General features: G+C 48.7%; 1 protein-coding gene across 2 annotated transcripts in view; it reads left to right on the forward strand.

The window, feature by feature from the left end:
- MTMR9 (myotubularin related protein 9) overlaps positions 1-18,821 on the forward strand; it is a 58,871-nt gene extending 40,050 nt beyond the window's left edge. For both annotated transcript variants that reach the window (XM_063123741.1, XM_063123740.1), the window contains 4 exons: positions 811-952; positions 9,325-9,545; positions 17,264-17,415; positions 18,541-18,821. In XM_063123741.1, coding sequence (XP_062979811.1) covers positions 811-952; positions 9,325-9,545; positions 17,264-17,415; positions 18,541-18,719 — 694 coding nt within the window. In that variant the 3' untranslated portion in view covers positions 18,720-18,821. The remainder of the gene's footprint in view (positions 1-810; positions 953-9,324; positions 9,546-17,263; positions 17,416-18,540) is intronic.
- The last annotated feature ends 2,146 nt before the right edge of the window (positions 18,822-20,967 follow it).

Genomic DNA, 20,967 nt, shown 5'->3' on the forward strand with positions numbered 1-20,967 from the left:
TAATCCAAACAAAAGGAGCCCTGGAATAACAGCTTTTAACCTGCCACAGATGTGTTGAAGGTTTGAGTTTAATTGGGTTTTTTTTTAGAGTGGATGATGATGATGATGATTATAATATTTGTATCCCGCCTTTTGCCCAATGCTGGGCCTCAAGGCGGCCTTACAAAGTTTAAAATATACATGTGGGGGGGGGGGGGGGGGGAACAAAACCATAAACGTTTAAAATACACAAAATTATAAGACATTAACATAGATGGAGGGCCAGATTATTCTCCAAAGGCCTGCTGGAACAAAAAAGTTTTAGCCTGCTTCCAAAAGCCCATCAAGGAGGGAGCCAGCCTAGCTTCCCCGGGAAGAGAGTTCCAGAGCACCGGAGCAGCCACCGAGAAGGCCCTCTTCTCCCATGTTCCCACCAAGCGCGCCTGTGAAGAAGGTGGGACTGAAAGAAGGGCTTCTCCAGAAGATCTCAAAGCACGGGCAGGCTCATAAGGGAGAATACGTTCTTTCAAATAACCTGGACCCGAGCCATATAGGGCTTTATAGGTCATAACCAGCACTTTGAATTGTTGTCTATGAACAACCAAAATGTTTGCCCATGGTAAGAACAATAAAACCAGCATTTAACCTTCCATGGTTAAAATCTTCATGGTGTTGAAGGTCTGAGTACAGTTTTCCAACTGCAGATTTCAATGGTCGGAAGAAAACAACTTTTGTTTGGATTAGCAATCTAGAAGTCTTTGTAGGAGAACGTGGATATCTTGAGTTACCAATGTATTAACTAACTTTGAACTGTTCTTGGCTTTTTCTTAGGGAGGGGGCCTCTGTCCTGGTCCATGGGACAGAAGGCACCGACTCAACGCTGCAGGTGACGTCTCTGGCTCAGATTATTCTGGATCCCAGATGCAGGACCATTCGTGGCTTCGAAGCTCTCGTCGAGAGGGAGTGGCTGCAGGTTAGAGCTGCTGTTCTTTCATGGGCAGAGGCTTGAGCGGCATTCTGGGTATTCTTTGGGCGTCTCCTAGCCACTGGCTCAGTGTGGCGTAGTGGCTAAAGTGTCGGACTGGGAGTCGGGAGATCTGGGTTCTAGTCCCCACTCGGCTGTGGAAACCCACTGGGTGACTTTGGGCCAGTCACAGACTCTCAGCCCAGCCTACTTCACAGGGTTGTTGTGAGGATAAAATGGAGAGGATAAAGATTATGTACACTGCCTTGGGTTCCTTGGAGGAAAAAAAGTGAGCTATAAATGTAAAAATAAATAAATAAATGTAGCATCCCCCCCGAATGCTGGACTGGATGGACTTTTGGTCTGATCCAGCATGGCTCTTAGAATCATAGAATCATAGAATCGCAGAGTTGGAAGGGGCCTACAAGGCCATCGAGTCCAACCCCCTGCTCAGTGCAGGAATCCACCCTAAAGCATCCCTGACAGAGGGTTGTCCAGCTGCCTCTTGAAGGCCTCTAGTGTGGGAGAGCCCACAACCTCCCTAGGGAACTGGTTCCATTGTCGTACTGCTCTAACAGTCAGGAAGTTTTTCCTGAGGTCCAGCTGTAATCTGGCTTCCTTTAACTTGAGCCTGTTATTCCGTGTCCTGCACTCCGGGAGGATCGAGAAGAGATCCTGGCCCTCCTCTGTGTGACAACCTTTTAAGTATTTGAAGAGTGCTCTCATGTCTTCCCTCCATCTTCTCTTCTCCAGGCTAAACATGCCCAGTTCTTTCAGTCTCTCCTCATAGGGCTTTGTTTCCAGACCCCTGATCATCCTGGTTGCCCTCCTCTGAACACGCTCCAGCTTGTCTGCGTCCTTCTTGAATTGTGGAGCCTAGAACCGGACGCAATACTCTAGATGTTCAGGAATTTATTTATTTATTCTTATCTTCAGGAATTTATTTATTTTCTTTATTGCATTTGTATACCGCCCTATAGCCGAAGCTCTCTGGGTGGTTCACATGAGGAATCTCTCCTGATCAATCCAAATCCAGTGATACGTTCCCTGTTTTGACATTGGCATGGCTCTTGCATGTTATCTGGCTGCTATCATGAAACATCTTGGTTTGTGACTAAACAGTGCCTTTGTCAAACTAAGGAGCATTACCGGAAAGTGTAAACCACACGGCTCTTCTCTTTTGTATCTGGTCACTCTAGGCGGCAGGGCTCCTGCAGCTTTAACTGTGGTGATGAAGAAGGAATTTCACCAGATTCTCCATATATACAAAGGACACCTGCTGAAATTCCCTTTTCTGTACAACTGTTAAAGATACAGGAGCCCTGTCCTCCTTTCCATGGGGTCACCCTGTCTTAACGTTTGAGCATTGCATCCGTGGCCCAATTGCTAAAACGTTTTCGGTCCCTGCTCCTCTCGACTCCTAAATCCCACCAGTTTGAAACGAAAACAAAGGCTGGTAGTAGCTTGTAGCCATTGGTAGTCCGAATGCTGCCGTTATCTCCTTTCTGCCTGCTCGGCGGTTTTGCGCTTCGCTCCGTCCCTCCGGTGCGTTCGCCCACTGCTGTGATGCAATGTGGCAGGACTTGCGAAGCAGTCGCTGTCTGGAAACCACAGCGGGGTCCCCCTCCTTCCCTGGGCAACTGCCAACTCACCACGGTCAGCTTGAAGCCTCATTGCAGCTCGTAACATAACATTAAGAGACCCGCGTGAGGCACATCCATGCACGTGTCAGGGCTTCTTTTTAATCTGTCAAACGTTGGAGGCTTTTTTTTTTCGTAAGGGAAATCGGGGTGGGTGGGTGATCAGCGGACGTTTAATGAAGTGTGTAAACTGCTTCAGGAAAGTGGCCCAGCAAAAGAGAGAATCACAGAATAGTAGAGTTGGAAGGGGCCTATAAGGCCATCAAGTCCAACCCCCTGCTTACGTAGAGTCAAGGGGAAGCGAGGAGCCACAGCTCAGTGGTAAAACACCCGCTTTACATGCAGGAGGTCTCAGGTTCGATTCCCGGCATCGCCAGGTAGTGCTGGAAAAATTCCTGCCTGAATCCCTGGAGTGCCGCTGCTTCCAGCCAGTGTTGACAGTAATCGTAGAATCATAGAATCGCAGAGTTGGAAGGGGCCTACAAGGCCATCGAGTCCAACCCCCTGCTCAATGCAGGAATCTACTCTAAAGCATCCCTGACAGAAGGTTGTCCAGCTGCCTCTTGAAGGCCTCTCGTGTGGGAGAGCCCACAACCTCCCTAGGTAACTGATTCCATTGTCGTACTTCTCTAACAGTCAGGAAGTTTTTCCTGATGTCCAGCCGGAATCTGGCTTCCTTTAACTTGAGCCCGTTATTCCGTGTCCTGCACTCTGGGAGGATGGAGAAGAGATCCTGGCCCTCCTCTGTGTGACAGCCTTTAAAGTATTTGAAGTGTGCTATCACGTCTCCCCTCAATCTTCTCTTCTCCAGGCTAAACATGCCCAGTTCTTTCAGTCTCTCTTCATAGGGCTTTGTTTCCAGACCCCTGATCATCCTGGTTGCCATAATGGGCTACTTGGACCCAGGGTGTGATTCAGCATAAGGCAGTGTACTAAGAACCATGCCGTATGAGACCAAAGCTGTGTCCAGTGCAGTATCCTTTTTCTGATTGTGGTCTGATGTAGCCTTTAAAGCTGTCTCAGAAGAAGCCCTCAGGCCGGACACAGAGCCAACAAGATTCCTTCCCTGTTTGCCCCAACAGCTCACATTCTGAGGCACACTACTTCGAAACCTGGAGGTTCCATTTAGCTGTCACTCCTAATAGACATAGATAGACCTACCCTCCCTAAATTTGAGAGACCTTTTAATTAGGGGTGTGCACAGACCCCCCGCTCCGCTTCACTTGCAGATCCGCCATTTTCCGGATCGGGCCGCTCCGCCCCGCCCCCGCTCCGCCCACTTCCGCTCCGCTCCGCCCGGAGCTCCGGATCCGGATCCGGAGCTCCGTTCCCCCCCCCATAGGCTTGCATTGAAAGCTAAAAAATTATACAACTTTTTTTCTGTTCAAGTTAGAAACCTCATGTTTGGCACCATGACACCTCATGGGGATATACACACGCATGCCAAGTTTCAAAGCAATCCCATCATCCCCTGATTTTTGGCGAATTTTTGAAAATCGGGCACCCCACACACAACATCCCTGCGAGGTGGGCAGGGGAGGAGGGAGGGAAGGCAGGCAGGCATGCAGCTGGCATTTCTGGGGGCATAAGGAAGTGAGCTAAGGATAAGCCAGTAATGCATATAAAATGGAATAAATCAATCAATAAACAAAGGAGGGGTGGAATTAAAAGCAGCAGTGTTGCTCAATAAACAGCAAGAAGAACTTTTTTTAAAAGGCTATATCTGTCTTTTACCAGCAATAGGGGGACGTGCCCGGGGGAGGGGGAAGTAGCTGCCAGTTCAAGACACTGACAGCCACAGCTCTGAGAAGAAGTAAAACGCTCACTTCGACTCAGAACAGGCATTGCTCCACCACTGAAAAGTGACCATTCACTTCAACTCATGATAGGCATTGCTCCACCGTTTTACTCTCTTTGGAAGGCTCTAATGGCCTTCCAGTGCAGGAGAGAGTGGGGGCACGTCCACGATGAGATGCCCTAGGGGAGCTCATCCCCTTGCACCACATCGATTCAGTTGTTCCCCAAGGTTAGGGTGGGGAGCAGTGCTGTGTTTCTATCTCTTATTCTTGGCTTAGTATATGATTTCAGGTTGTGTTTGTGCATTTGGTGGGGCTACAGTGTTAAAAAACACGGGGAAAAGCCCGTTCAGATGAAGAAAGAGAAGTTTCCCAGAATCCCAAGTTACCTGTTTTGCCTATGCCCTCCTCCAACTTTGGGATCATCATGACCGGGAGCTGACTCTGCCCCTCAGCCCTTTGAAAAAGGTATTTTTCCCGCCGATTTTTTAAAAACTTCTAGCGCGCGACCCGTACGATGCAGAAAGTTGAGAGTGGTCTCAAAATGACCCCCATCCACGACTCTCTGTGCACAAGAATTTCCAGAACGATAGCTTAAACCCCCCCCCCCAGTTATCCCCGATTCTTTCCCTCAATGCAATCCTATGGGCGAAAAGCCGAAAACGCAGTTTGAGCCGCGCGGTTGACCCGATTTTCACAAAAATATAGCCCGCGACCCGTACGATGCAGAAAGTTGAAAGTGGTCTCAAAATGACCCCCATCCACGACTCTCTGTGCACAAGAATTTCCAGAACGATAGCTTAACCCCCCCCCCAGTTATCCCCGATTCTTTCCCTCAATGCAATCCTATGGGCGAAAAGCCGAAAACGCAGTTTGAGCCGCGCGGTTGACCCGATTTTCACAAAAATATAGCCCGCGACCCAGACAACGCAGAGAGGTGAGAGTGGTCTCAAAATGACCCCCATCCACGACTCTCTGTGCACAAGAATTTCCAGAATGATAGCTTCAAAAACAACGTAGTTATGCGCGATTATTTGCCGCAATGCAATCCTATGGCGAAATGTTTTCAAGATGGCGACCGGAGCGCTCCGCCTGAACTCGGAGCTCCGAAAAATGGGCGCTTCTCTTCGCCTTGCTTCTAGGGGGTCCGCGGTCCGCTCCTACTCCGCCTCTGGGTAAGGCGGAGCAGGCCAATCCGCTACTGCTTCTACACTCCTAATCGGAGCGGAGCACATCCCTACTTTTAATCTACTGGTAAGATCACCAATATCCTCTTTCTTTAGATGAGCAACGATTTCACAACTAAACTCTCCTTAGAATTCTTGGGTGTATGCCGTGTGAACCTAGTGACATGTTTAGTAGTAGTAGTATTCATTGCATTTATTGTTGGGTTGTGTTTATATCCTTTCCTCACCCGAGAGGAAGGAGTCAGCGGATTCCAGCTTACTCCCTCACGCTGCTGTAAAGATAAGTTCTTACACCAAGTAGGTTAATAGGAGTATAGCTTTACTTTTTCAGCATTGGCAATAGAACAACATACAATTCATTTCATTGCATATTCAGATCGCATTCTTCTTCCTTTCTTCTGAGAACTTTCAAACAATCTTTCCTACCAGCAATTAGTCTCTGGGAGTTTTCAGTTTTCAGACCTTTTGCTTTGAAGCTTTCCTCCCGTGCCAGCCAAACAATGTATCAGCAACCTTGCTTCCAACTCCTTTTCTGCAGCAATGTTCCTTTCAACCCTCTTCTACCAACTGTTTAAGACACTCCCTTTTTAAACTGTTAGCAAACTGACATCAATTAACTCAGGTGTTTCTTGCCTTCATTACAGACACCTGCCTAATTTGCTGCTGCATTTCTCTACTTTCAATCTGTAACTACACCCATTCTTTGTAAAATATACATTAGATTATTTACACAATATCCTGCCTTTTTTCCTCCAAGGAAACCTAGATGGCTTACATAATCCCCCTCCTCCCCATTTTATCCTCACAACAACAACAACCCTGTGAGGTAGACTGGGCTGAGAGTCTGTGACTGGCCCAAAGTCACCCAATGGGTTTCCATGGCTGAACCTGGGACTAGAACCCGGATCTCACGATTTCCAGTCTGACACTCTAGCCACTACACCACACTGGTTCTTTTTTTATTTTTGTTTCTTTTTTATTTTTGTGTTGCCAAATGTTTTGTGACTGTAGCTGACTGACTCTCCAGGCACCCTTGCCCCCAAAGTGCAGCATTTTAGGGAAAGCCTGGGAGGCGGGCTCTGGTGGCCAGTGGGTGTGTCCTGTATAGCTCCTTGGCCTTCCTGAGAGTAGGAAGATTGGAACAAATGATGTCCTAATCCTGGGGTCTCCAGGGTGGTGCCACTATGTTTTGGTGCTCTGCCTTGTACGTAGGTTCTAGTTAACTTTTTTTTTTTGACTCACCAGTGGGCCTTCTGGGAAAGGCGTGTTTGGTGACCAGTCATGTCCATCATGGCAGCCAGTTCATGAATGGTCAACCAAGCCATGGAAGCCATTTCGTGAAAACGCCCCATCCCGCTCCCAAAATTCCAAATGTGCCCACCGACCTGAAAAGGTTGGAGCCCCCTAATCCATAAAGTATCCACTGTGTACAACAATGGAATCAATGGAATCAGTTGCCTGGTGAGGTCGTGGGCTCTCCCACACTAGAGGCCTTCAAGAGGCAGCTGGACAACCCTTTGTCAGGGATGCTTTAGGGTGGATTCCTGCAGGGGGTTGGACTCGATGGCCTTGTAGGCCCCTTCCAACTCTGCTATTTTATGATTCTATTATCCCCTGGTGTTTGGGGTGGCGTTATTCGCCCTGTAATTGTGTTTCCAGAGAATATATGGGGACAGAGCTGGCATCTGGGTATGTAGCAGCATCTGGTCCTGATGTTTGTATACTGCTGTAGGGGCTGTTGCAACTAGTGAGTAGCTGTTTTAAGTTGGGTGGGCTGTCTACAAGCCCATTGAAGGGCTTGTAGACATTGAGCAGGGGGTTGGACTCGATGGCCTTGTAGGCCCCTTCCAACTCTGCTGTTCTATGATTCTATGATTCACTTGCTTAATTTTTACTGTTTATATTTATTTATTTATTGCATTTTTATACTGCCCAATAGCCGAAGTTCTCTGGGCGGTTTACAAAAATTAAAACCATAAAACCCATTCAAAATATAGAACAAACAGTATTTTTAATTTATTTTTATTTATTTATTACGGGTTTTTTATGCCGCCCAATAGCCGAAGCTCTCTGGGCAGTTCACAAAAATTAAAACCACGAAGAGCATAAAAACAACCAACAATCTAAAAACACAAAAGTATAACCTAAAATACAATATAAAAACACAGCCAGGATAAAATCGAGCAGCAGTGCAGAAATTAATAGAGGTTTAAAATACAAATTTAAAACAGAGTTAAAACAGCAGAGTTAAAATTAAGTTGCTAGACTGTTAAAATGCTGAGAGAATAAAAAGGTCATAGAATCATAGAATAGTAGAGTTGGAAGGTGCCTACAAGGCCATCGAGTCCAACCCCCTGCTCAATGCAGGAATCCACCCTAAAGCATCCCTGACAGAGGGTTGTCCAGCTGCCTCTTGAAGGCCTCCAGTGTGGGAGAGCCCACAACCTCCCTAGGTAACCCACAACTTCCCTAGGTAACTGATTCCATTGTCGTACTGCTCTAACAGTCAGGACGTTTTTCCTGATGTCCAGCTGGAATCTGGCTTCTTTTAGCTTGAGCCCATTATTCCGTGTCCTGCAGTCTGGGAGGATCTTCACCTGCTGTCTAAAAGAGTATAGTGTAGGTGCCAGGCGAACCTCTTTAGGGAGCTCATTGCACAGCCGGGGTGCCACAGCAGAGAAGACCCTCCTGGAATTCAACCTTCTCGGCCATCCCATAACTGCCCATTAGTATTAAGGCATACCCATTGTTCTCCAATGAATGCACAAAAGACCAGATTCCCCACCCCCACCCAATGACATGTTTAGCCTGGAGAAGAGAAGGCTGAGGGGAGACATGATAGCACTCTTCAAATACTTAAAAGGTTGTCACACAGAGGAGGGCCAGGATCTCTTCTCGATCCTCCCAGAGTGCAGGACACGGAATAACGGGCTCAAGTTAAAGGAAGCTAGATTCCGGCTGGACGTCAGGAAAAACTTCCTGACTGTTAGAGCAGTGCGACAATGGAATCAGTTACCTAGGGAGGTTGTGGGCTCTCCCACACTAGAGGCCTTCAAGAGGCAGCTGGACAACCATCTGTGAGGGATGCTTTAGGGTGGATTCCTGCATTGAGCAGGGGGTTGGACTCGATGGCCTTGTAGGCCCCTTCCAATTCTGCTATTCTATGAATCTATGAATCTATGACTGGCATCCCTACCCTAACACACACTCAAAATTCTAGATGTGCCCATTGGGGTATATGGTAAACAAAGCTTTGGAGGTGGCAAAGGAGAAAAAAGGTGGCGCATGTTGAAGCCCATTGGCTTAAAAGTTCATGGTTTTAATTGGTAGAAACTTGACTGAGAAGGAAAGATGTCAAAAGGTCATGAAGTTTTCAGAGTACCAAGTTCTGGGACTGGCACCAACGTCTGTGTTGGTATGCCACCTAGTATGATGTGCCCACAACCATGTCCTGTGGTACCATGGTCTCACTCCGGGGACCAGTTCCTGTTGCACATCAAAACCTCCACTGGACGAGAGAGCTCACCAAACTCTCCCTTCAGTGTTCTTGCCCACAGCCTTGAGCGTTAGAAGCACCCTGGAACAAGTTGGGGAGCCAGTTAGAGTCGCAGCCAGCATCATGGAACGGAAGAGTTGCGGACTGAAGTGAGATGCGTGTACCCCTGGGGGCCACGCGTCAGTGGCGGCTGCGGCTGAAAGCGAAGTGGGTCTGGTCCAGCGTGGCCCTTCTGACGTTCTCACGGTTCCTTGCCTTGCAGGCCGGCCACCCGTTTCAGCAGCGCTGCGCCCAGTCGGCGTATTCGAACAGCAAGCAGAAGTGGGAGGCCCCCGTGTTCCTGCTCTTCCTGGACTGCGTCTGGCAGATCCTGCGCCAGTTCCCTTGCTCCTTTGAGTTCAACTACCACTTCCTCCTCATGCTCTTCGAACATTCCTACGCCTCCCAGTTCGGCACCTTCCTGGGCAACAATGAAAACGAGAGGTAGGGCGGCGGGCGTTTTCTTTTCCAGGCTTCTCCGAGCGGTTGGCATCTCCGCAGCTGCAGCGTGTTGATCTGGGGTGATTCGGTCAGATCCCGGCCATCCCTCGGGTTCTTTTGATGACCAAGGCGATGCAAAGCCACTTGTGCGAAAGGATGGCAGCTTGTTGTTAGAAAATGGTTGCAGAATATATACATGCAAAGAAAATTTACTCTTCCTTCCAGCGACTCATGCTCTCCTAACTGGGTATCTATCAATCCGGGGGGGGGGGGGGGGCGCCACGATAGACAGGAGCTGTTCCCGAGGGCCACAAAAGTCCTCCAAGCCAATAACGTGCGCATTCCGCCTTGGAGCGAGACCCAAGGGCCAGGGCCAGCGGGCTTGATCTTATAAGCTTTCTTTCCCCAAGCTGAGGAGCTGAGAGGCCAGATTCAGAAGAAGGGAGAGGATCCTATTTATTTATTTATTATTACATTTCTATACCGCCCAATATTTATTTATTTATTTATTTATTACATTTCTATACCGCCCAATAGCCGGAGCTCTCTGGGCGGTTCACGAAAATTAAAACCATTCAAAGTGTAAAACAACAGTATAAAACCATAATATAAAATACAATATGAAAGCTCAAACAGATAAAAACAGCAGCGATGCAAAATTACAAATTTAAAACACCAAGTTAAAATTTATTTACAGACTGTTAAAATGCTGGGAGAATAAATGGTCTTCACCTGGCGTCTAAAAGCATATAATGTAGGTGCCAAGCGAACCTCCTTAGGGAGCTCATTCCACAGCCAGGGTACCACAGCAGAGAAGGCCCTCCTCCTGGTAGCCACCTGCCTCACTTCCTTTGGCAGGGGCTCGCGGAGAAGGACCCCTGAGGATGACCTTAGGGTCCGGGCAGGTACATATGGGAGGAGGCGTTCCTTCAGATAGCCTGGCCCCAAGCCGTTTAGGGCTTTGAATGTCAATACCAGCACTTTGAATCGGGCCCGGACCTGGACTGGCAGCCAATGAAGTTGTAAAAGGACTGGCGTAATGTGATCTCGCCAGCCAGTCCCTGTTAGTAAACGGGCTGCCCTGTTTTGTACCAGCTGAAGCTTCCGGACCGTTTTCAAAGGCAGCCCCACGTATAACGCATTTCAGTAATCCAAGCGAGAGGTTATCAGAGCGTGGATCGCTGTAGCTAGGCTACCTCTGTCCAGATAAGGGTGCAGCTGGTATATCCTAGAAGCATGGGAGGTGGGGTGGGGCAGGGCAGCTCCCTTTCTCTTACTGGTACTGATTGAGAAGAACAACTTCATCTTTTTCATTTCATGACGTCAGTCTGGTCAAAACAGCTTCAGTGCAGGAGCCATAAATTAAGGCCTGGTGTGAAAGGCCTTTCTTTAATTGTGAAGCCGCTGGTTAAGCCAAATTTCACAGGTCTCCTACCAGTGCTTCGGAACTTTGTGAAGTCTGCAGGTTTTGATCGCTACCCAACTTGCTACATGCATCGCGGAGGAGGATGTGACTGCAGAGTCTGTAGCCTCTGCTGGGAGCCTGGACTCTCTGTCCTCTGAACACAAGCTGACAAGAACAGCCCGTGAAGCTGCCTTGCACCAAAGAAGACCATTGGTCCCGTCCGGTCCGGTAGTTGTCTGCTTTGGCCTTCCCCAAGCCTGGTGCCTCCCAGATGCGCTAGACTGCAACTCCCATAGCTGGCTGTGAGATTATGGGAGTCTTGGTCCAGCACACCTGGAGGGCACCAGGATGCAGGAAGGCTGGTCTCCTCTGATTGGCACTAGCTCTCCCGGATCTCTGTCGAGAGACTTCCTCAGCACCTGCTTCCCTGAAATCCTTTTGACGGGAGATGCAAGGGTCGAACCTGGGGCTTCTGGCATGCGAAGCGGGAGTGCTACCTGGACGGAGTCTGCACCACTGGTGGTCCCCGGCTTTCTTTTTCCTAGCAAGTGGGTGCCAAGGTATTAAAGTGTCCCTGGAAAAGGTGCCCCCTGCAGCCAAGAAGGGGCGCTAGGGCAGCGTTGCATTGCACCTCCCGTAGAAAATTCCCATTATCGGAGCCTCGGCTCAGACTGTGTCCAGGCCTATCTCTGCAAGGGTGCAGTGTGTGTGTGTGTGTGTGTGTGTGTGTGTGTGTGTGAACCTAGCCCTGTATTAAAAGCTCAAATGTGGCAGATACAGGATCTCTGGTGCAATTTGTGATGCATCTTCCATTAAGCAAAGTTTCATCTGTCAGGGCTTGGAGAGGCCTCTGCCTAAATCATAGAATAGCAGAGTTGGAAGGGGCCTACAAGGCCATCGAGTCCAACCCCCTGCTCAATGCAGGAATCCACCCTAAAGCATCCCTGACAGATGGTTGTCCAGCTGCCTCTTGAAGGCCTCTAGTGTGGGAGAGCCCACCACCTCCCTAGGTAACTGGTTCCATTGAGATCTTGGAGGTCTCGGCTCTGGACTAGGTATGCTAATGGCATGACTTTGTATAGAGCAGATCATAAGAATGTTAGAAGAGCCCTCATACTAGGATCAGACCAGGGGTCCAATCTAGTCCAGCACTCTGTTCACACAGTGGCCAACCAGCCTTTGGCCAGGGATGAACAAGCAGGACATGGTGCAACAGCACCCTCCCCCCATCCCATGTTCCCCAGCAACTGGTGTACACAGGCTTACTGCCTCAAATACTGGAGATAGCACACAACCATCAGGGCTAGTAGCCATGGATAGCCTTCGCCTCCAGGAATTTATCCAACCCCCTTTTAAAGGCATCCAAATGGGTGGCCATCACCATATGTCTAGTAACTTTCCTTTACCCGTGGGCTTCAGTGAAGGGAGAAAGGGGGTTGCCCAAACTCCTTTCCTGTGTGTAGGCAGGAACACGCCATTACTTTGGTAGACTCTCACCACCCCTTTATGTCCACCTCAGCCTGATCCAGGAGGCTCTCAGACCTTTCAGGACACACTTGAGATGCAGAAATAAGGGCTTCAAGCCAATGGCCTCTATTTCAAGCCCGCAAGCGCGACACGTTGCGTGCTATCAAATTAGCCCAGCTGAAGACGCTGAATTGAGTACTGACATTTTCCTGGAAGGAGGCACACACAGCTTTAGAGGTAGATATGAAGTTTATTTGGGTAGGGGACGGGATAAAAAGACAACGATCAAAGAGAACCTATGGAATAAATCATCGAATCATAGAATAGCAGAGTTGGAAGGGGCCTACAAGGCCATCAATTCCAACCCCCTGCTCAGTGCAGGAATCCACCCTAAAGCATCCCTGACAGATGGTTGTCCAGCTGCCTCTTGAAGGCCTCTAGGGTGGGAGAGCCCACAACCTCCCTAGGCAACTGGTTCCATTGTCGTACCGCTCTAACAGTCAGGAAGTTTTTCCTGATGTCCAGCCGGAATCTGGCTTCCTTTAACTTGAGCCTGTTATTCCGTGTCCTGTACTCTAGGAGGATCAAGAAGAGATCCTGGCCCTCCTCTGTGTGACAACCTTTTAAGTATTTGAAGAGTGCTATCATGTCTCCCCTCAGTCTTCTCTTCTCCAGGCTAAACATGCCCAGTTCTTTCAGCCTCTCCTCATAGGGTTTTGTTTCCAGACCCCTGATCATCCTGGTTGCCCTCCTCCGAACATGCTCCAGCTGCGTCCTTCTTGAATTGTGGAGCCCAGAACTGGACACAATACTCTAGATGAGGCCTAACCAGGGCTGAATAGAGAGGAACCAGCTATACTTCTATTGATTTGGAAGCTTTACTTCTATTAATGCAGCCGCAAATAGCATTTGCCATCCTCAGGCAGAATAACACAGCAATCTCCAGGCCTATCCTTTACATAGCAGCACCCACCCTCTGGAAAATCCCTCCCTCGAGCGGTTCGGGAGGCGGAAAATGTAACAGCCTTTAAACACCTCCTGGAAACATACCTTTGCACACAGGCTTCCCCTGGACTGTAACTTACTGATTTTATATTGCATTTTTAAACTTTGAACGTTTTAAATTTCTTGGATAGTTATATCGTATTTTATGGTTTTAACTGTGCACTGCCCAAGGGAGCCTCAGCTACTGGGCACTATAAAAATGTAATCAAAGAAAATAAAATAATAAAATGCAGCACCTAAGCAAGGGTAAACAGTGAATTGGCCAAGTTTGCCAACGACACAGAATTATTTAAGGTTGTTAAAACACAAAGGCATTGTGAAGAGCTACAAAGTGGTCTCTCCAAGCTGGGAGAGTGGGCATCCGAATGGCAGATGAGGTTCAATGTAAGCAAAGTGTAAGGTGATGCACGTTGGGGCAAAAAAAACCCAACTTCAAGTATAACTTAATGGGATGTGAGCTGGCAGTGACTGACCAAGAAAGAGATCTTGAGATTGTGGCGGACAGCTCGATGAAAACTTCCTGACTGTTAGAGCAGTAGGACAATGGAATCAGTTAGCTAGGGAGGTTGTGGGCTCTCCCACACTCGAGGCCTTCAAGAGGCAGCTGGACAACCCTCTGTCAGGGATGCTTTAGGGTGGATTCCTGCATTGAGCAGGGGGTTGGACCCGATGGCCTTGTAGGCCCCTTCCAACTCTGCTATTCTATGATTCTATGATTCTATGAAAATGTCCACCCAGGGTGCAGCCGCTGTAAAGAAGGCAAACTCCGTGTTGGGTGACAATATAACGGCCCGTGTCATACTGCCCTTATACATATCGATGGTGCGACCACACTTAGAATACTGTGTACAGTTCTGGTCACCACACCTAAAAAAAGGATATTATAGAGCTGGAAAAAGGGCAGAAAAGGGCAACTGAAATGATGAAGGGGCTGGAGCATCTCCCCTAGGAGGGAAGGTTACATCAACTGGGATGGTTTAGCTTGGAGAAAAGGAGGCTATGATAGGAGACATGATAGAGGTGTACAAAATGATGCATGGTGTGGAGAATGTGGGCAGGGAGACATTTTTCTCCCTCTCTCAAAATACCAGAACCCAATGGGGTCATCCCATGAAGCTGATTGGTGGGAGATCCAGGACAAATAAGAGGAGCGCATAGTTAAGTTATGGAACCCACTGCCACAGGATGTGGTGATGGCCACCAATCTGGATGGCTTTAAAAGGTGGGTGTATAAATTCCTGGAAGAGAAGGCTATCAGTGGCTACTAGCCCTGATTTATTTGTTTATTTATTTATTACATTTCTATACCGCCCAATAGCCGGAGCTCTCTGGGCAGTTCACAAAAATTAAAACCATTCAAAGTATAAAACCACAGTATAAAACCATAATATAAAATACAACATAAAAGCTCAACCAGATAAAAACAGCAGCAATGCAAAATTACGAATTTAAAACACCAAGTTAAAATTTATTTATAGACTGTTAAAATGCTGGGAGAATGAAAAGGTCTTCACCTGACGTCTAAAAGCATATAATGTAGGTGCCAAGCAAACCTCCTTAGGGAGCTCATTCCACAGCCGGGGTGCCACAGCAGAGAAGGCCCTCCTCCTGGTAGCCCCCTGCCTCACTTCCTTTGGCAGGGGCTCACGAAGAAGGACCCCTGGGGATGACCTTAGGGTCCGGGCAGGTACATACGGGAGGAAGTGTTCCTTCAGATAGCCTGGCCCCAAGCCGTTTAGGGCTTTAAATGTTAATACCAGCACTTTGAATCGGGCCCGGACCTGGACTGGCAGCCAATGAAGCTGGAAAAGGACTGGCGTGATGTGGTCTCTCTGGCCAGTCCCTGTTAGTAACCGTGCTGCCCTGTTTTGTACTAGTTGAAGTTTCCGGACCGTTTTCAAAGGCAGCCCCACGTGTAACGCATCGCTATCGTTTGTGTGGTTGTGTGCTATCTCCAGTATTCGAGGCAGTAAGCCTGTGTGCACCATTCGCTGGGGAACATGGGAGGGAGGGTGCTGTTGCACCATGTCCTGCTTTGTTGTTCCTTGGCCGATGGCTGGTTGGCCACTGTGTGAACTAGACCCTTGGTCTGGTCCAGCATCAGGGTACTTCTTATGTTCTTACATTCTTAAGCATCTCCCAATGGGGCAAGGCCCAATGCATCATCTGAGAACTCACATTCCAGCGCTCCCAGACCCTCAAAAGGAAGGTGGGGGGGACTTCCTCATTGGAATGCAGCTGATGTCATTTCCGCCCGATTAAATGAATCTAGCTCTAGCCTTGAAGGCTGGAGCTGCCTGGGCAATTTCGAGATAAACCACCACCACCCCGGTAGTTGCGTCGCTACGTGCAGTTTCAGCTTGGCCAAATGGAAAGCTCGCCCATTCAGAGCACAGAAATAAAATTAAACTCACGACGGGATCTCACAGTCGGAGTAACAAAGGAAACCGTGATTCCTGACAGCTTCCAAGCTAGCGTTTGGGCTTTGCCCTCTAGAACATCGGGTACTTAACCAGCAGCGTGTCTCTCTGTGCGTCCTAAACTCCGGCGCAAAAGCTTCAGGGTTCTATCTCAGAAGTGACCTTGAATTGCACCGGCTTTGCAAAGTGAGCTGTTAATCCACCTAGATTCACGTCTCCTGACACCAGGGGGAGCCTTTATATCGTGCCGTTGGAGTACTGAAAGCATCCCTTTCTGTTTACACAGAGAGCTGAGGAGTCACATTTTATAAGTGCCTGTTTGCTTTTCCTCCTCCTATACTTGCTTTTTATTCTTATTCTTAGTAGTAGTAGTATTTACCTCTCTATACCGCCTCTCTGGGCAGTTCACAAAGATCAAAACAATAAAATCAATGTGCAAATCTTAAACATAACACACACGCAACAGACAGTATTCGCAGAGACCACCTAATCTAAAAGCTATCTTTTACTACCCGTGGTTGCAAAACTTGCCCTCCGTTGTTCCGTACAAGAAATCTCTTGCTCCGGCGTTTTTCATATACAGTAGCACGTGCTGTTCTTTCCCCCCAGAATTGCGTTTAGTAGCCAGGGGCTGATTTGGTGTCACCTTGATTTCTCCTATCTCTTCTGCTACCACCACCATCCCTTGGAAGTTGGGGTATGCACAACCTGTTCTCATTTGGCACAGGGCTTTAGCCAAAGGCAGATGCAGCATGAGCGTGTCTCTCGTTCCTGCCTTCTTCAGAACCCAACGCAGAGGGAACGCTCCCGTTCCATCCAGATTGCCTGCCGATATTCAGCCAAATCTGGAAAAAGAGATCTTTGCCGAAGAGGCGATGCTTTTGTGCTTTACTAGGGTGACCATATGACCGGATTTGCTCGGATTTGCCCGGGTTTTTGGTGACAAATCCGGGAGGGGGAGGGAAAATCCGGATTTTTCCAATCTTCCCCAGCCAAAGAGCAGCTCTAATGGGAATTAACAAAAATGCTTATAACTCCGTCATTTTTAAAGATAAAGACATGAAACTTGGCATGATGGTAGCTCTTAGGAAGGGCTTTAGCCATACCAAATTTAAAACAGATTCGTTCATCCATTGATTTTTTAGGAATTTTTTAAAAATTGAGGTTTTAAAATTACTTTGCAGAACAGATTTGTCTTAAATGTGTGCTGTAAAATCAGACATGTGACCAAGGCTATGTTTGGGTGGACACGCCCCCTTGGGGGCCGACCATGTTGTCCTCCTTTTTGGTTTCCAAAATATGGTCACCCTAGCTTTACAGATCCTCAAGAACCATTTGGTGAATGGAGCAGAGGATTCCACTGGGTTTTATTTCTTATTTTTAATCCAATAAAAATAAGTGCTTACTGCTGATCTCTCTGCCAGGTGTAAGCTCAAACTGCCCCAGAAGACGATGTCCCTGTGGTCCTGGGTAAATCGGCCGGAAGAGCTCAACAGGTTCAAGAACCCTCTCTTTGAGGCCAACAGCCTGGTCATCTGGCCGTCTGTCGCACCGCAGAGTCTGCAACTTTGGGAAGGTAGGTTGGCCCCAAGCAGGTCTGCAGCAGCTGTGGGGTGTCATCTGATCTGAAATGGTGGCAGTGGTGAGTAGGGCTTTCTGCCAACTGGTGTGCCAGCGGCCCTCTTTCCTGAAGGAGACGGACCTGGCCGCAATGCCACTCAGGTGGGGGCTTCTGTAGCGTGTCGTAGAATCATAGAATAGCAGAGTTGGAAGGGGCTATAAAGCCATCCAGTCCAACCCCCTGCTCAATGCAGGAATCCACCCCAAAGCATCCCTGACAGATGGTTGTCCAGCTGCCTGTTGAAGGCCTCTAGTGTGGGAGAGCCCACAACCTCCCTAGGTCACTGGTTCCATTGTCGTACTGCTCTAACAGTCAGGAAGTTTTTCCTGACATCCAGCGGGAATCTGGCTTCCTTTAACTTCAGCCCGTTATTCCGTGTCCTGCACTCTGGGATGATGGAGAAGAGATCCTAGCCCTCCTCTTTGTGACAACCTTTGAAGTATTTGAAGAGTGCTATCCTGTCTCCCCTCAATCTCCTCTTCTCCAGGCTAAACATGCCCATTTCTTTCAGTCTCTCTTCATAGGGCTTTGTTTCCAGACCCCTGACCAACCTGGTTGCCCTCCTCTGAACATGCTCCAACTTGTCTGCGTCCTTCTTGAATTGTGGAGCCCAGAACTGGACGCAATACTCTAGATGAGGCCTAACCAGGGCTGAATAGAGAGGAACCAGTACCTCACGCGATTTGGGAGCTATACTTCTATTAATGCAGCCCAAAATAGCATTTGCCTTTCTTGCAGTCATATCGCACTGTTGGCTTATATTCCGCTTGCAATTTACAACAATTCCAAGATCCTTCTCACTTGTAGTATTGCTGAGCCAAATATCGCCCATCTTGTAAATGTGCATTTGGTTTCTGTTTTTTTAAAAAATAGATGTGCAGAAAATCTTGAAATCTGCATGTGTTTTGGGCCCCAGGTAGGAGCACATTTGACTTGGGGTCGCCATGCCCGTTGTGGTGCATGAGATTCTCAAGAGTTGCAATCCAGACCATCTGGAGGGCCCCAGATTTCAGAAAGCTGTGTTAGAGCGCAGGGTTCTTTTTCGTTTTCTTTTGAAAACCGTTTCCTTTGCTGCCCCAGGAGTCTTCCTCCGCTGGAACCGGTCCTCCAGGTTTCTGGATGAATCCTACCAAGAAATGATCAACATCATAAGGTACAACAAAGAACTCCAAGTGAAAGTCAACTTGCTGAGGCGGCAGCTGGCGGAACTGGAGACGGACGACAGCATGCACCACGACGGGATGCCGGAAAGCCCCTGAGGTCCTGCAGGGCTCCCGGGCCAGGGGTCTCCTCCTCCTCCGTCGGGCGAGTCGTCTCAACACACTAAGCATTAAAACACACAAGACTTGCATGTGCTCCAACTCCTCGTTTTTTTCTCTCTTTTTTTGGGGTGTGTGTGTGCAATCGGGTTGAACTTTTTGGGGGTTTTTGCTTCACAGTTCCTCACTTGGCCCTGTCGTCACTCCCTTCCATTTAGGATGGCGGTGTATCTTTTTGTTTACAGGAGCAAACCCTTAATTTAATTCCACGGAGGGCCCTCTCCCAGCAGGGTTCTCCTCGCCTAATAAATTGTGTGTGTGTGTGTGTGTGTGTGTGCGGTTCTAGATGTCCACTCTGAGCCCTCCTGAGCCCCGACGCGATTTATGATGGGTGTTTTTGGGTGGACTTGACTGAAATCCCACGCTGGACTTGACGGATGTTTTGAATGTTCGTGCGACCTGCGAAAGGCTCTCTTGGGGGGAAATATATATATATATATATGCGTCTTTTTTCCTTCTTCCTGTAAACGCACCTGTTCATTCCTGAGTTAGGCTTGCTCTGGGCCTTCAGTCCCAACCCAAACAGCACCTTCCTGTGCTAGTGCAGCGTGCCGCTAGCAAGGGTATATCTGGTCCCTCGAAAGGGCAGGTATTTCCACCACCCTCCGAACTAGACTATACAATCAGTGCTGAGCCCATCATGGTCTCCATCTTGCATGTCTGGGTGGCATATGGTCCCACAGCCTGGCCGCCTCCAGATGGGTTAGACTACAACTCCCAGCATCCCCCAAGCCAACACATCTGGAGGGTGCTGGGTTGGCAGAAGGCTGTGGTACAGCCTTCCAAGGGCCGTACCATTTCACACTGTCAGTGGGGGTATTGCAGGTTGGAACGCTACCTGTGCTTTTGAGGGTGGTTGCTTTTCAAGCGAGCTAACATAACATGCGGACTTTTCCAGAGACGGGGTATGTCTGCCGCGGAGGAAACATTAAAACGTGCGGTCCTCTCCCCTGCATTCAGAAGTGGGACAGTGTCAGGACTATTCCATGTCCTTCACCTGCCCCCCTATGCATTTGAATTGGCTCTTGGATATAGGGTCCCATGTAAGGATGGTCCAGTCACCTAAGTTGGACTGCCCCGACAGCTGCACCTATTGTTCATCAGGCAGAAAGAAAGTAGGAAACCTATACGTAACGGCAAGCAACGCTTTTCATACTGTACTCTTATCCTAGCACCATATGAAGTTGAAGTCAACTTGGTTCATAATCGGCTTTCCCCGCTGAGACGGTCAAATGGCTTGATCCGACTCGGAATCTTTTTATCCCGGGCTCTGCAGCTGCGGCACAGAATTTCAGCCCACTAAACTGAACATCGCCCAATGGGACCCTATCTGCCTTTGCTTCCTACCTGCCTGGAGCTATATAAACAGGAGAGCGTTCAAATACCTGTCCGTTGACCACTCCCAGCTGATAGTCTGCATACTGCTTGGGTCACAAGTTAAGTAGATTTGCCCTGGGGGCTGCTCTCCCTTCCCTGGCCCTGTGGAACTACGGCCTGCTCATGAAACAGCCGAGCCATCTCTGAAGGGTCTGCCTGTGTGTGTGTGTGTGTGCATACTCACACCTACCTGCTCCTCTTTTGGAAGCAAAACGACTAATGCTTGCTATATCTTTTACAGCTGCATCTTATTGTGGAAACTGTGGTGAGTCAAAGGCCTTTGAAGAATATTGCTGTGCTCTTTGCTGTGTGGCTTGATATCCCCCCACCCCCCACAATAGCTTCTCCTACTGTTTGTGATCTTTACAAGCAAGATTTCCATCCCATGTTTTAGCAGCTGTGCTTCTGTGGCTACTATCTATGCTTTTGACCAACCCGGGATCTACTGCTGTTTCACGGCCACATCCGAACGCTCTCAAAGAGAGTGATCCCTGCCTGCCTTTACCCCACTTCCTTTAGGCATCCTGACACTTCAGCAGGCTTTGTTACACTCCCCTCTCATCTCCTCCCCACCTTTAGTAGCATACAGCCCCTCCCAATCCGAAATGGTGCAGAATTCCTTGAGTTCCCGCTCCGATTAGTAGCTCCCTTCTTGCGGGCAACCCCAGCCGTACCGACGACTTCTGATTCCCCCGCGGAAGCAGGACTGCAAACGTGCTTAGGCTGCTGAGCGACTGGACGTTCCATGCCGCCATCACAGCGGCTCAGCCAATCAGTAGCAGAGGCCTCCCCGCCACAAAAGGCAATTAAT

The sequence above is a fragment of the Elgaria multicarinata genome, chromosome 4 (genome assembly GCF_023053635.1).
Source record: "Elgaria multicarinata webbii isolate HBS135686 ecotype San Diego chromosome 4, rElgMul1.1.pri, whole genome shotgun sequence".
NCBI classification, from domain to species: domain Eukaryota; kingdom Metazoa; phylum Chordata; class Lepidosauria; order Squamata; family Anguidae; genus Elgaria; species Elgaria multicarinata.